Source organism: Numida meleagris, chromosome 8 (assembly GCF_002078875.1).
Source record: "Numida meleagris isolate 19003 breed g44 Domestic line chromosome 8, NumMel1.0, whole genome shotgun sequence".
In the NCBI taxonomy this organism is placed as follows: domain Eukaryota; kingdom Metazoa; phylum Chordata; class Aves; order Galliformes; family Numididae; genus Numida; species Numida meleagris.
In genome coordinates, this window is record NC_034416.1 from 18,405,289 (window position 1) to 18,421,517 (window position 16,229).

The 16,229-nt window shown below is 39.9% G+C and overlaps 1 protein-coding gene across 1 annotated transcript in view; it reads right to left on the reverse strand.

Annotated features, from left to right (window-relative positions):
* The window catches only part of AFF2 (AF4/FMR2 family member 2), a 250,541-nt gene that overhangs the window by 85,544 nt on the left and 148,768 nt on the right, over positions 1 to 16,229 (reverse strand). Inside the window, exon 7 of the mRNA XM_021405874.1 lies at positions 11,448 to 11,499. Coding sequence (XP_021261549.1) covers positions 11,448 to 11,499 — 52 coding nt within the window. The remainder of the gene's footprint in view (positions 1 to 11,447; positions 11,500 to 16,229) is intronic.

Below are 16,229 nucleotides of genomic sequence, written 5' to 3' on the forward strand. Positions count from 1 at the left end.
CATCAATCATTGATAAAGATGTTGAATAGAAGAGGTCCCACCACCAAGCCCTGGGGGACACTGCTTGTGACTGGCTGCCAACTGGATTTAACTCCATTGACCATAACCCTCTGGGCCCGGTCATCTAGCCAGTGTTTCACCCAGCAGAGTGTATGCCCATCCAAACCATGGGCAGCCAGCTTCTCCACAAGGATGCTGTGGGGGACAGTGTCAAAGGCCTTACTGAAGTCCAGTCACCTTGTCATAGAACGAAATCAGGTTTGTCAAACAGGATCTACCATTCATAAACTCATGCTGACTGGGCATGATCCCCATGCTGACCTTTAACTGATCCACAATGTATCCTGAGATTATCCGTTCCATAACCTTCCTGGGCACCAAGGTGAGACTGATAGGTCTATGGCTACCAGGATCATCATTCCAGCCGTTCTTGAAGATGGGAGTCACATTTGCCAGTCTCCAGTCAACTGGGACATTCCCTGTTAGCCAGGACTGTTGAAAGATGATGGAGAGTGGCCTGGCAACCACATCCATCAACTCCCTCAGCATTCTAGGGTGCAATCCATCTGGCCCCATGGACTTGTGAGTGTCCAGCTTTCAGAGCAGGTCCGAAACTATCTCATCATGGATTGTGCATGGCCTATTCTGTTCCCCATCCCCATCTGCCAGCTCAAAGGGCTGTGTGCCCAGGGCACAACTAGTCTTACTATTTAAGACTGAGGCAAAGAAGGCATTAAGTATCTTAGCCTTATCCTGATCCTTGGTCACTCTGTTGCCCTCAGCATCCAACAAGGGATGGAGATTCTCCCTAGCCCTCCTTTTACTGTTGATGTATTTATAGAAATATTTATTGCCTTAGTGGCCAAGTTCAGTTCTAGCTGGGCTTTGGCTTTTCTAACATCTTCATCAGTGACCTGGAAAAAGGCACAGAGTTCACCTCAGCAAGTTTGCTGAGGCTACCGAATTGGGTGGAGTGGCAGATACACCAGAGAATTGCACTACCATTCAGAGAGACCCTGACAGGCTGAACAGGTGGGCAGAGAAGAACATCATAAAGTTCAACAAGGGCAAGTGCAGGGTCCTGCACCTGGAGAGAATAATCTTATGCATCAGTACAGGCTAGGGACTGACCTACTGGAAAGCAACCCTGAAGAGAAGGACCATGAACCAGCAGTATGCCCTTGTGGCCAAGAAAGCCAATGGTATCCTGGATGGCATTAGGAAATGTTGCCAGCAGGCTGAGGGGGGTGATTTTCCCCCTCTACTCAGTCACAACTGGAATACTGTGTCCAGTTCTGGGCTCGTCATTTCAAGAAAGACACAGAGCTCCTAGAATGAGTCCAGTGAAGGGCTACAAAGATGATAAAGGGATGGATCAGCTCTCCTATGAATTATGACTGAGATACCTGGGACTGTTCAGTCTGGGGAAGACTGAGGGGATCTTATTTATGTGTACAAATATCTTAAGGAAGGGCATCAACAGGATGGAAACAGGCTGTTTTCTGTGGTGCCTGGCAACAGGACAAGAGACCACGGGCTCAAACTCAAACATGGGAAGTTCTATCTGCACATGAGAAAAACTTCTTCACTTTGAGCACGACTGAGCACTGGAACAGGTTGCCCAGAGAGGCTGTGGAGTTTCCTTCTCTGGAGATATTAAAAACCTGCCTGGATGTGATCCTGGGCAATGTGCTCTAGGTGATCCTGCCTGAAGTGGGGAGGTTCGTCTAGATGATCCCAAGTGGCCCCTTCCAACCTCAGCCACTCTGCAATTCTGTGATTCTGGGAAGTCCATCTTTAAGAAAAACAAAAATCTGAATTGAAATTCTGGTTATAAACAAAATTTCTCAGTAAGTAAATTATTACAAATTCATTACACATAACCCCAGCTTAGCAGATGATTAATCCTACCCTGAAAATATAAAATATTTAGCTGTGAATAAAATGTAGTATTGTCTTCTTATTTACTGATGACTTTTCCTAAAATGTGTGTTTGATTCGACACTCCAGATGGCTAATAAAACAAGAAATCCGTTATTTACTGGGCTTACTCCGTACCCATGTTTCTAATCACATGATAAAATAACATAAGAAAGAATAAGAAACAGAAGAAAAAGGGCAAGAAAAATTTACAAGAGAAGCAAAAAAAATAAACGTCTTGTCTAAAATTTCCTAAAGAAAGAAGGAGAAAAAGGCTAAATTGCGTCCTGGTACTTCATTGTGTAGGTGCAGACAATCTCCAAAATCAATGTATTCCTCGGTTATCCACTTCTAACAGAAAGTATAACTATTTGTATGTATCTCCATCTCTGAGACTTATCTGAATAAGTGCTGATGTTTTGAAGTCTTATAATGAGGTGTGCTTTTGGTGTGCAACGTCTAATTGCTACTTTTCACAGCTTTCCTGTGGGTTATAACTTTCTGTGCCATAATGGAAAGGAGGTTAGGCAAATGCCTCTGAAACAGCCCCTCCTACCTCAGTTCCTTTGTGGTTTATGCCCTTGGATTCTTTACAGTGGCAAAGTTCTTTACCTCATTCCTCCAGGATTCCAGTCTATCCTTAGATTCTTCCCTACTCTTAATAAATGAAGGGTTTCCTAGATTTGAGAAGCAAAAGGGCAGAGTCAAAGAGTACCAGCACTGGTGGTGCTGGAAACGTGTGTATTGATGTTGCTATCGTTCATTTGTTCATGCTGCTCATTTTTTTTCCTATACAGGACTAAAGACTTTAAGGATTTTAATTTATACTGAACATTAAATTTACCCTGAATATTAAATCAAATAGGCAATAGAAGTAAACAGACATGTAATAACTCTTTGCTACCCTTGGTCTGGTTTACCATATTGCTCAGATGACTTTGCCAAGTAGCACAGCTCTGAAAACTACACATAATATATTGCCATGAGAAGTGGTAGCTTTGTAAAGCACACATGTTCTGTTCTGGAGAGAACACTGCGCTCCGAGCCTGCCCCTACACGTGAGTAGGAGGTCTGCTCTTGGAAGGTTCGTCCTGATGGTACAAAATGAAGCACCTCCAACCCCAACAAACCTTGCAGTGGCAGATGCATTCATTGTAAGAAAAATTAGGGTGTTTAGTTCTCATTACTGTTCTCCTCCTGGAACTCCTCCAGGGGAGATCAACTTTCAGTTCCTCTTCCCTTATTCTGGCTGACAAGCTAATTACTGGATTTATCATGCCCTTTTCATCACCTACTTCCATGCTTGTTCTGGCCACCTATGAGTCCCTCTGTTGAGATATTTGCAGCCCCCCAGCCTTAAGAAAACACTAGCACTATATTCTACTAGTGTGAAAAACTCCTAAGAATTCAGATTTTGAAGTTCACACACATAGTTGCCTGGGGTTTTACGTAAGAGCAATGCTGCAGATGGCCAGTATAGGAAAGCCAGACAGTTTCTTTACCAAAATGCTCTGCAAGACAAGCATGATAAAAATCACACTCTCCTTTTGAGGAGAAAAGGAAGATAAACGTTTCCTATGTGGTTGGATTAGTGAGTGTTGAGCACCGAGATGGCCCGCAGATACCACAGACCTCAGATTTATTTTTATAGGACAGTATGGTCAAGTCTGGCTTTTCTTTTAACAACAACAATATTGGTATCAATCAATTATCTCAGCTGCTGCTGTCTTTGCTTGCTGCCAAAACAATACAAGGCTTTTGCATAAGTGGCATATGTATGCCACAAGACTTGGGGAAATGCATTTTTCTCCATGCTTATAATAAAGCCTCCTTTATAAAAACATATGTGCACAGGCATGCATGCACACACAGAGTACGTGATCCATCCTGAGGAGTGAAAGCTGTATCTCCCTCCTCCCTCCCATCCCCAAAAAGCTGGCAGTTCTCCAGCGTATGGGCCTTATGGCAGTGCTCAGGAGCAAATGGCCTTTCCACCTCTATTTAATTAGTGATAGCGGCACCAGGTCTGTGTTTAAAGCTTCTCCTTGAGGTGAATGATTTCTAGTGGCATGGCTGACAGTTTGGCTGCTTCAGGCTGGTGGCATGAAAAAATAAACCCAAGAAATGCAAATGCTTAAGAGAGCACTGAGGGGCCTGCTTATTTGTGGGAATGTGAGGAGAGGAATTCTTGCAGCTGTATTTATCCATCTTTCCAACAAAAGCATTTCAGCCTTTGCTAGGGCTGCTCACCTTCCTGCATTATTTTCTCTACTGTGGTAAACCACTAAGATGCCAGTGCGTATCAGGCAACCCATGGAAAATGCATTTCAGTGGAAAGGATGGGGCTCCTCCAGTTCTTCCAGTGCTGATCCATGTGGCTGTCACCTCAGAGCTGAGGTAAGACCATGGCTGCAATCTGCAGGGGCAAACTTCTTGTTGATCTACAGAATTGTACAGTCTTCAGCAACCATTCCTCCTGAGGGCTGTATTAATCCCCTTTCCCAGTGATGGATGACCTCCACAATAGCAACATGTGCAGAAACAGGTACAGGAGATTCTGTGAGTCTGAGGAAGTGAAAAGCCTTTGATAACACCTTGCAGTTTAGTGGGTGCCATGCTCTTTGCTCATAACTGCAGCAAGTTCACCTCAGATCTCACAGTGGCTACAGAAAGCCTTTGCTGATAATGAACAAACAAAATGATAGGAACCTATGTCACTGCTATGTGAATTAGTACCTTAGACATGCCAACCATCAAATCCCTTATTTCCAAAGTCTGGTCTAACAGAAGCTGGAGGATTTGTTTTACATGGTTGATGATACACAGCTGTTTAGTGTTGTGCGGAATAAAATAATTTGAGTATCATTTAAAAGGGACTGAGGTAGGAAGAAGAGGCATACCTTCATGAAAGGATTTTTCATGGTTATAGACTGAGAAGAATGACTGCATTATCCTAATAGCTTCTGTTTTCATTAATGGCTCAATGAAAACATTTCCTTACAATTATAAAACATGACTGCAGATCTTAAACACTGGAAAGTGGGCTCTTTATCAAAATACACTGCTGTGGATACAAGCAATGCTGCATCACTCTGGGATTTAGATGAAACCCAATGACAGATAAACTGTTTACATTAAAGACTCTATCAAAGTTATTTTGTACCTAGTTTCATCCTAATCCATCTGATTTTTCTATAGCTTTGACAAGATGACCTCTCTCACTGTGTGTGCAGTATTGATGTCATTACTGAAGAGCTGTTCTTCAGCCTTTCTGCTGATAACAAAGTAAATGGAAATGCAGCGAAACCTTGGGGAGTAAACAGCTTGTTCAGGATCCAGCTAAAAAAACGGAATAAATGACAACAGGAAAGGATATCTATTGTTACAATGAAAGTGGTAGCCATATCACTTTAAAACGTGTTTCAAGACGAAAGCATAGTGCATCTTCGCATGTCATAGAGTTAAAAAAAATAAATTGAATACGGGCTTTGAAAGTTCAGTATGCATTATAACAATTCAAAGCTCAGCTGATCACCTTTTTAGATTGAGCTACAAAGTCAAACATTTTGTAGGTAATTACCTAGTAGCAACCTAGCAAAAAATATAAAGGTTTGTGTAAAATACAGAAGACAGATCAAGGCCATGGATTATGTGTATGTCTCATTTTTGTATTATCACAACAATGTCGCCAGTTATCAGAGGAGTTCAAATAAGGTGGCAATCATTAAGTGAAGAAGGAAGAAAAACACAACAGTAAAGAAAAACATCTCAGTCATTTGCCAATAATACTATTTACATGAAAACAATGCAGTTAGTATCAAAGTTTCTTTGGTTAAAATGCACACAGCTTGCTAGGAATGTGCTTTCAATTAAGGATGTATTTCTGGGGTTAACAGGACTATTCGTTAGGCAGAAGAACAAAGAGGAGCTGGTTAAAAAAACTGGATACACTACAGCTGCTTATAATACTGTATCCAGACACAACTCATTTGGATGTCTTTGAGCTCAAAGCTAATTTGAGTTATACAGAGGTGCTTTAAAGAACAAAACACAAATCCATGTTTTATCCAAGCTCTTTTAGCTGAACCAAGCTACTAATTGAAAATAATCACTACTCTTTCTAATTTCTGATTTAGTTTTTTTTAACAGAGTAATAAAGCCATGTAAAAGCACTGTTCTTAGGGAAGAGCATCAATAGCAGCATCTCTGAAATACCTTGTCACCTAGTGTTTTTACTGTGAACCTGTGTGTCATCTGCCTTGACAATATCTGTTGTGGGCAACCTAAAAATACCATGCAAGAGGACCTCTGAATGCAATACGAATGCAATGTTTCTCTCAGTAGAGTTTAAAACCCAGGCAATGCTTAAATGTAACAATGCTTCTCGAATAATACATTAAACATTTATAATACCTGGTATTATAAATGCGTGACATAAAAATCCACTGGGTTGGTCAGTGTGCATATTAAAAACCATTCAAGTAGGTCAAATTGTTGATATCTTAAAACTTTAAAGACAGCAATTTTAATAAAACTGTCAATACAATTTTCTTTGTAAAAACATTTGCGACTGATTATGCTGCTTATATTGAAAAAGAAACACAAGGTCTATATCTTTAGATCTTTTATTGAACTGTGAGCACAGCATCAATAACTGCTTCTCAGCTGTAAATGAAAATTGATTCCAGATCTAACCTGTCGTTTTCTGTGTGGTTTTAATCCCAAATCACCCACAATGAAAGACATAAGAATCAGCATTTTGTCTAAGAGACAAAGCATGTGTCACGTGGACAGATCTAAAGTGTCTACACTGAAGATGCTGTGGGATGTCTTTATGTGTGTTAGATATAGGTGATAGCTGCAGTATCTCCAAGTGAGGCCCAAAAAATGATGACTGGAGTTGGGTAACTTGTAGCTTCCTCCATGATCTATAGCTATAGTCAATATAGTCCAAAGATTTACAGATCTGAAGTCAGAAGGGACCCTCGAGGATCATCTCATTGGACCTCCTGCATGTCATGGCCCAACAACTTCTATTCCAAGCCCACACCTGCCAGAGCATGTAGTAATGGAGTCTAAGAGGAAAGGAAAGCCATTATGCTTCCTTGCAATTTGCAGCAGTTTGACACTAGTAGTTTGGATTTCCAGTCACCACTTGCTTGCTGGACCTTCTTAAGCCTTTTGGGGTGAAATTAAAGAGGATAGCATCCTTTTTTTTTTTTTCTAGAAGAACCAAGAAGACCTAACATTCTGTTAGGTTCTCCAGAACATAGCCCTTAGGAACCATTTCCATCCTGTTTGCAAAGTGGGTGTTAAAAAGTGAACAGTGTGTTCAGTAACAAACTCACTAACACTATCTAAATAGACCAATACCCTTCACTAGCTTCAAACTATCAGTTCTCATTTTATCCAAAAATCAGGCTCAGCCACAATTATGTGACTGACCAGAGCGATCATGTTTTGGGTTTCTCTTCAGCACTGGGGAGAAGAGGAAGGAGCTGTTTAACAACTGAAAAAGTACGAGGCTCATGGGCCCCTAAATAAATGTAGTACAGATCAGAAATACATGTGCTCATTCACAGGAGTGAAAGAATAGGACATGAGAGTTTCGTTTATTGCGACAAGCTTCTAACAGTCTTGCAATAAGACAAATGGACTACTGGCAGTCTCAGAAGACAGGCTGATAGATCAAATGCTCTCCACATACCACAGACATTCACTGAAAGTTGGTATTGAGGTGCATTTATGGATCACTGCCACTACTGCCCCTGCCATGAAAGTATTGAAGGGGCCCTAGCAATTCTCAAAGGACAAATACAAGCCTGGGTCCTGGGGCTCCCTACTGATTGCTGTTCTCAAATAATTTCAGCTTCCTTGGAATACTAGTAAAGAGATTATGATAACAAACTTGTTTTTTACATGTTGTATTTTTATAAATAAAAATGAGTAAATGCTAGCTCATGCTTCACATTGGCTACAAGCCTACAGCTGTAAAAATCAGAAAGATTGCAACGAGAATAATTTGTTGCAGCAATGTTGCATAAACTGTTACAATGATTTTGAGTTTTAATCTTTACTCTCCCTGTCATAATGTACACACATGTACAGGTGAACTACAATACCCATTTGTGTGCAAAATCTCTATGTTAATAAAAACATTTTTATAACTCCACAGCTGAAAATTCAACATCCTATAATTTGTATATTGTAATCACCTTTATCTGTCCGTCATGAATGGATGTTCTACGTATCTTTTGTAAATAATATTTTACAGACAAAAAATATTGCAGTTACTTTATTGATGCTTATGTGCCCGACCAATGTGCTAGGTCAACCTTTCCTTCCACACCCAGTCCCCTCTCTTTCCTTTATAGAGAGATGGCAGCAGCTGCTGAAGTGTGAAGGTATTGCCAGCATAATGCTTGAATGATGCAGCAGAGCCACGCTGCTCAGCTTTGCAAGGCCTTTCTCTGGGATGCAGTGTGTTACAAGAATCTAAAGGACAGACGCATACAGTCACATTTCCAGGAAATCTAAAAACCTGTGGAATTCTTTCCCATGATGTATATAACATTGCTTACACTCTCCGTTGGTAATGCACATAAAAGCAACACATTTGCACGTTCTTGTTAAGTGCAGGAAACTGTAGAAATATGACCAGCGTGCTTACTGTCCAGACAGTTCATTTATTTTTTACATGATTGGATCCATTCGAACCTCTAAATATAGGTACCATAATCTGCCACTTTAGAAGATATTTGGGAGATCTAAGGAGACATTAATCAATGCTGATCACTCAGAGTGACATGAAACTCATGCTGCTTAAAGGAAAAAGAAAACCATTTTTAATGTACTATAAGATTTTGAGAAAAGACATGAATGGTCCTTATCATGGCTCTCTTGTCTTCAGCTTACACTGCAAAACATATTTGCTAGAAAATCTTGTAAAGTTTTTGTGCAGTTTGAGGTTTCCTACTGCTTGGGCACACCTCCACACTTAAGCTGCAGCCTCTGACCTGTGAGCAAGGTAACACTGCTTCCCAGCATAACCCTCCCTTTGGGTAAGGGGCATGCATTGATAGTACAACAGCAGTGCTCTGACAGCTGCCAAAACTATGTTACATGGTGGACACAATTCGTGGCCTTCCTGCACAGGGCTGACATCAGAGGTGACACCGACTCAGTGTAGATTGCGTAAATCTGGAGTAAGTCTACTGAAATCAATGGAAAATTACTATAGTAAGAAAACAAAAATAAAATCTTCCTGAGAATATGTTACTGTTTCTAAATTTTGCACAGTGCCACAATGTCAGCCTAAGGGAATATTTGGGCAAGCCAACATGCTTGCACAATAGTGCACTGCACCAATACAGGCTTTTGATTCTTGGCCTTCAGATGAGAATGATAGTTGTTCTTGGTGCTAATAGTACTGACTTGTACAACTAAGGGGTCAAATGACACCGGAAGATACATTTTTCCTGGTATGACTCTAAACTGTGGGTGTCCAACCTTCTGGCTGCCCTGGGCCACACTGAATGAAGACAAATTGTCTTGGGCCACATATAGCATGCAATATAATTAACGTATAGAAATAAAAAAAAACCCTTCCTTTATTTTTTGGTTTTTTTTTTTGACCTTGTTTTTGTGAAACTAATGAACATGTTAAATTATTAACTTATGACATAACACATGCCCAACGTTAATAATTAAATAAGAAAATCTACAAGTTGGCTTAATAACAAAAAGTGTGGGTCTTCACAGGCATACACACTTGTAGGTAGGTTGAAATATCATTTTTGACAATAACCAAGTTTTACTTGCTAAGTGGCACAAGTGCATGCCACGTGTAACACACGTGGGTTTTGATTTGATCCAGTGTGTGTGGCAGGCATGAGTGGCAGAACTGGCACTGCTCTGCACCCTCCCCTCCACTGCGTTCTGTTGTCTCCTACACAGTCCACACTCAAGCTATGCGTGATCGACTCCTGAAAAATACTGCTAAAAATCACGTAGTAATGCTAGAAGTGTGTGACTTTGCAGGGCCACATCACTAGCTGTCCAGGGCTGCACACAGCCTGTGGGCCATGGGTTGGACAAATATGCCCTAAAGGATGGATTAGGTGGGTTGAAGGAGAGCATTCAAGTGGTTTAAAAGTAAATAAGAAAGAAAGATCCACTTATAATTAACAACGTCAGAGGGGGATGCTGGCAGGACGGCAGTAGAGGTCGAACCTTCCTGCCAATACTGTTATATTTTGTCACTGTGTGACAGATGGCAGCAGAGGGGTAGTCTGACAGAGCGGTGTCTGACATGGAAATGTACATGAAGTAAAGCTGTGACAGTGAATTTCTCTATACAGAAGCAAATGGCACCCACTGGGACTCATCGATGGTTGCTGAAAGTTTAAGGAGACCCAACAGTGGATGTGAGCACAGTGAGGGCTGGGTGGTGCATTTCAGCAGTGGTGAGGGCAAGAGTGGGACACCTCTGCTGGTGCAGATGTTTACGAACGTGGCCTGCAGGCTTTTGTTCCTCTCTGGCAAAAATGCTTAGATAATGATGGTGACTATGTTGAAAAATAGTGTTTTGTGGCTGAGAATTTGTTCTATAAAACAGTGTTATTTTGCTCTTTGTATCTATTGTACTTTCCATGGAAATAAATAAGAGGTATTATTTTGAGAGCAACCTATGTAAAATAACATGAAGGATGAATTTAACCCAAAGTCTCAATGTTTTTAAGAAGAATGTTGAGAATATGAATTTCACCAGCCTTATTTCCCAGCATTACTCATAAATATTTATAGGGTGGGAAGAACAGAGAATTACATCAGACAGTTTTCTGAAAATTTTTCTTCATTAACGTTCCATATAGTTTGAGAGACTTTCAGTATTGATTTAGATCTACACACTGAAGATTTTACCTCTCACAAATGGGAATTGCTGAATTACTGACTGTGGACCCCCAGCCCTTTTCTCACTTACTAGAATAAAACTTAAAGACTCAAACTTCATGTGTGCAGTCCTACAAATGAATTGCAAAGTGCAAAACAACTCTACAGTCATGATAGTGGTCTGATGTGGTCATTTTACACCCACTTCCAAACAGGTCATCAATTTCAGAAACTGAGTGTGAAACAAGTGGAGGTTGTTCCACAGTTAATTTGGTACAATGGATGGGAACTCAGCCTACATTAGCTATTCCCAGATGACGACATGAGTGTTCTCTTATTCCAAGGCTATCATTCATTGTTTTGGTTTGGTTTAATCTATTTCACAGTTAATTCAGCAAAACAGCCAAAATGTATTCTTATTTAAGAAGTTTCCTCCCACCTGAGCGGACTTAGAAATGACTGTAAAAGATTCAGAAATGGTATTACGTGCAGGTAAAACCTAAGATATTGGATTCTGCAGCACCTCAAAATGCTTTTGATGCAAGTATAGCAAACAATCATGCAGACACATTCAAGCAACAACAAAAAAAATCCTTTGTTAGATTATATGGTCAATGCACTGAGATGTATTTTACCTGTTCACTGTCATCTTCATCACTGCTGAGTTTCAGATCATCCTCAAGCATCCTGAAAAAAAAACACCCAAGAGATTGAATTACGTTTAATGACTTAAAGTTGTATAAAATGGGCTGAACTACCTTTTCAGTTCAACAGCAGCAGAATCAGACCTATGCTAAGGAAACTGATGAATACTCTGCATATGTATGTTATTAGTTCTTCTATGAGATGCTAGGTAAGACTCGTCCATTATGAAGTTTGGCAGTCAGCTCCTCTTTCACGTCCTCTTTTATTTGCAGATTATCTCAAAGCGATTAGTCCATATTTCTATATTACAAGGGGAAAGGGAAATTCAGTTCTGAGACTGCTAAAAGGAGACAAAAAGGTGCACCGTGTTTCATTCTGGATCTAGGGTATTAGTAATCTTTTTTTTGAGGCCTGTACTGATCTCACCTCACCTAACTGAGAATGCAGAACAGGGAATAGAAAGGAGTTTTCTCAGGTTTGATGCATCCTCCCAGTTGTTAATATCTTTTTTTTTCCCTGTAGGGATATCCCATGTTACTGCTCCCTGCCCTTGGATAAAGGGGAAGGAAACTCCCAGCAGGTCAGGCAGTCCTGAAGTCCCTCTTCTTTCCCTTGACATAAGAAGGAGTTGAATAATGCATACTGCTGTATTAACACTTGCCTTATACAACTTTTTTTTTTTTTTTTTTTTAATGCAAAGTCATTATTTGCTGTTACGTCTTTGCAGAAAAGGTCTCTTCTTTCAAGGTCTGTCTACCTAGACAGACATGACTAACAGTGACCAAATACTCTTCCCTACAGTTTCCCACATATTCACACTTTTATCTGGTGGTACTTCTCAGAGCTGATATTCCTCTGGGCACACTTCATAGAATCACAGAATCACAGAATGGCTGGGGTTGGAAGGGACCCCAAGGATCATCAAGTTCCAATCCCCCTGCCACAGGCAGGGCCACCAACCTGGTCTTGAACACTTCCAGGGATGGAGCATCCACAACCTCTCCGGGCAGCCTGTTCCAGCACCTCGTCTCTTTTATTGGAGGATGACAAACGAATGAATCAGTATGTCACCCAATCTGCTGTGACACCCACTGAAATTGCCAAGCCTTCTTTCCCCCACTCTGATCTGCTTTACTCACTGCAGGAGAATGGCAAATTGCAATTTCCGCTTCCCTCCTGCTTTGATGGAGACTGAATTCTATGACTTTTTATTGTTAGCCTTTAAATAACTGTAGCAATCAAAGGATGTTCCATTAATTTTTCGTTGTTTGAGGACCACCAGTGGAAGCCTTATGGCATATGGAATTCTAAAGAGGGGACAATAATCCCAGTGGGAAAATATAAGTTCGAAGCCCTGCCGGTGCTCTTAAAAAGAGAAAGTGCAAGGAGATCCTTAAACTGGTTTGTAAGTCATCTGTCTTTCAGTGACCTCTGTTGTCGGGCAGCTCGGTGGTTACAAAGTATCTGGACACATAACTACTAGTCATTAACCTCTTGATAAATGGCAGATGCCTGCCTGTAATATGTGAACCCATAAAAGTAAGACTGTAGCGTGGATAAAGATTCTTTTAAAAGTAAGAATTCTTCAGGAAATATTAATCTTTAGAGGCCTGGATTTTGGTGACGAACAGGAACTTTTTATGTTGTTTATCTAGCAGACACATTCATTCATTTCCCCAGTGCCACTGCTTGCAGTGCCATGCTCAGCATACCGCCGTGCCTCGCTCGATCCACAGCCCCAGATTGTTATCTGCAAGTCTCATTACACACCAGAAGGACAATACCCCCAGGAAACGGAGACCATCTTAATACAGGACTATAACATCCTGACTCTTAACTCTAATTCAGTCCTACGCTCTAACTTTTAAACCTACATCTCACTTTAATGTGTAAATTATCTACTGCTTTAAAGCAGCACGGCTAGATAATGTACTCTATTATTGTTATTTTTTTAATGCACATCTAAGAGGACATAATGCAAAGGATCTTTTCATGAATGAAGCCTAAAGGGTTTTTTTTTTTTTATTATTACTTTTTCCTCTTTCCAACTATCATATTTTTTTCATTTGTTACACGTTAAATTCATTTTTTGACATATTCTGGTAGAAATAAGTCAAAAAGGACAAAGGAAATTCCACATCAGATAAATGTAAAGAACAAAGGAAAAAAACAAACATAAAAAAGATAAATGAGTACACTTACTAAACTAGCCAAACAGTCATCTGAAATGGGTGATTAATAACTGTCCTTATACAGCCTACTCTGCAGACACTTTCTAACAAGTACCGTAAGCACAAGACATGTTTATTGAATATTGAAAAATATAAAATGGATATAAAACATGATTAGTAGGAAGGACAACTGTTAGAGTTGGTTTCAGATAAACTAAATTTGCAGGATTTATGAGTTCCCTTCAAGAGACTAATGGATGTTTAGGCGACTAGAGAGAGGAAAAAAATTGGTTTTCGGTATTTCTTTAGCAGTTCCAAGCTTATCACTTGGAGTATATAATTCTTCTTAGCCAGCTCTGCTAAACAAAGAATATGTCATCTCATTCAGTTACAAAACTCAAAGGTTAAACAACTAAACCGCACAGCTTCCAAAATGCATCACATTCTTCAGGTAGATGGAATAATTAAGGAGAAACTGAATAGAGTATCAACAATAAATATATTATGGTAGGGAGAGAAGTGAGGGGATAAATTAAAAATATATAGTATGTTCAAATGAAAGAAGGATGTTGAAAAGTTCAAATAACCTGCTCCCAGAGGATGTTGGCTGGAAGATGTAATATTTTACAGAAAGCAGAGGACTAGATGGTCTACCAGTCTTTTAAACTGTGCTTAATATTCTGAAGGCATAGGTCCTAGTAGCTTGTACCATTTAATGTTTCTTTTAACTCTCATTTATAAGCAAATAGCATCTGGTGACACTCAAAGCCCAATAAGGTCTTTTTAAGATTGCCAGCAACCATAACTCAAGGTGCCTATTTCAGAGTCCTGCCTATAGAGGTAACCCAGTTTGGCTTCAAAGCACTGAGACAGAACAGCTCTGTATCAATAGTTCTCTCAAACATTATCTGTCTGTTTTGAACATGAAATTAGGTGTTCATGAGTGAGAGATCCTCGTAAATACATGTATTACCTATTCTGCTCTACGTACCTGTTGACCTCAGAAGACACCCAGAATGGAGATTACAGTGTACATTTGCTATTAAGATTAGGCCAGCTATTAATAAGGACCAATTCAGTGAATATACTAAAGTTACAACGAATAGCCTCAGTGAGGGCAAATCAAAGAGAAAACTGCCTGTATCAAAAAGCTATTTCCAGAGGTGTTATGAATTCATTTTATTTCCTATTCTTCTCTGACCTTGTTGACATTATTATTGAATATACATGTACTTGTTTGTCTTTTCATCCACAGCTAATGCAAAACACCACTTTAGGGAAAGAGTGGGATTAAGTAGGATTTTTCATTTCATTATTAGAGCAATGCCATTTACTCTAACAGACAAACTTGTGTCAGCATATTTATTATAATCTACAATTTTCAGAGGTTTATAGTTTGGAATGTGAAATTCCTGCAAAGCAGAAACATTGTGACAAAGAAACACATTTATCTGTGGTGTAAGTAGGGGCAATCTCATCGACTGACTGTAATACCCACTTCCTCCAGGGATGAGTAGGCTCCCAAAGCAGATTGTTCTTACAAATTTAACTAGACAAATGTCTGAATGAGGGCTTTATTAGGATGAGAGTCTATAAGAGTCTTAGCAGAGACAGTAACAACAAAATATTATTTTTAGGAGTCTTCAACTTGCACCGGACATCAGAACAAGATGAAATAGTCCAAAATCAAAATGAGCTTTTTTAGCTCAGTTTATTATGATTTTGCTCCAGCAAGTTATATTATCTTCTCTCTTTGACTGAACTTTTTTTCCCCCAAAATATCATTTTCTATTAATCAGAAACCTCTCTGTGTCTATCAACAGGCACTATTAAAATATAATACATGTATCACCATGGCTTCTGTTTCTCAGCAGGAAAGACTGTTCTATACATTTTTTTTCTCCATGTTCAACATGAATAGCCACACAGTCCCTCCAACTACTCCAAACAGTTTACAGCATGAGTTGCTCAGCTAAAATCTAAGTCTAGACACCGGTTTGAACTGCTCAAAGAAGCCGTGAACAGCAAGAGGCCAAAGTTGCAGAACAAGCTGACATAGGACTTAATGGGACACCTGAATCGCTGAAATGGGCTTTTCCAGCCACCACTACAGGGAGGAACTGTGGCAGCAGAACCCTAAAATCAGCCCCGAGGTCTGGGCAGTAACTTACTGGGGTGCCACCAAGCTTGGCTGCACACACACAGAAACAGCATGTGTGTTTTGTGTGCACCAGACCTGCTGTTTTGGGATCCTTTAATTACCAAGACAAGATTTGATTATGAGATGTGAGATAATCTCCCTGAAAAATTACTGTACACCACATCACAGTACACCATAATTTCAGGTAATTTTACAGAGCATTAGAACTTCTTAAGGGAGCATTTTCACAGTTCAACGTTCTTTATTTGATTTAATGTATATCTTATTTAAATGCTTTTTACAAGTGAATCAAGTCTGGATTGCCAGCAACCTTCCAAGAACACTATGCAGTTATTCCTGCTCAGGATGTGTAGGGCTGTGTTGGGAGTATGCTGTATATAATAAGATGTTGTAGGTTTCATGTGACAGCATCAAGAAGGAGGTGCTTAACGCTTTCTAAA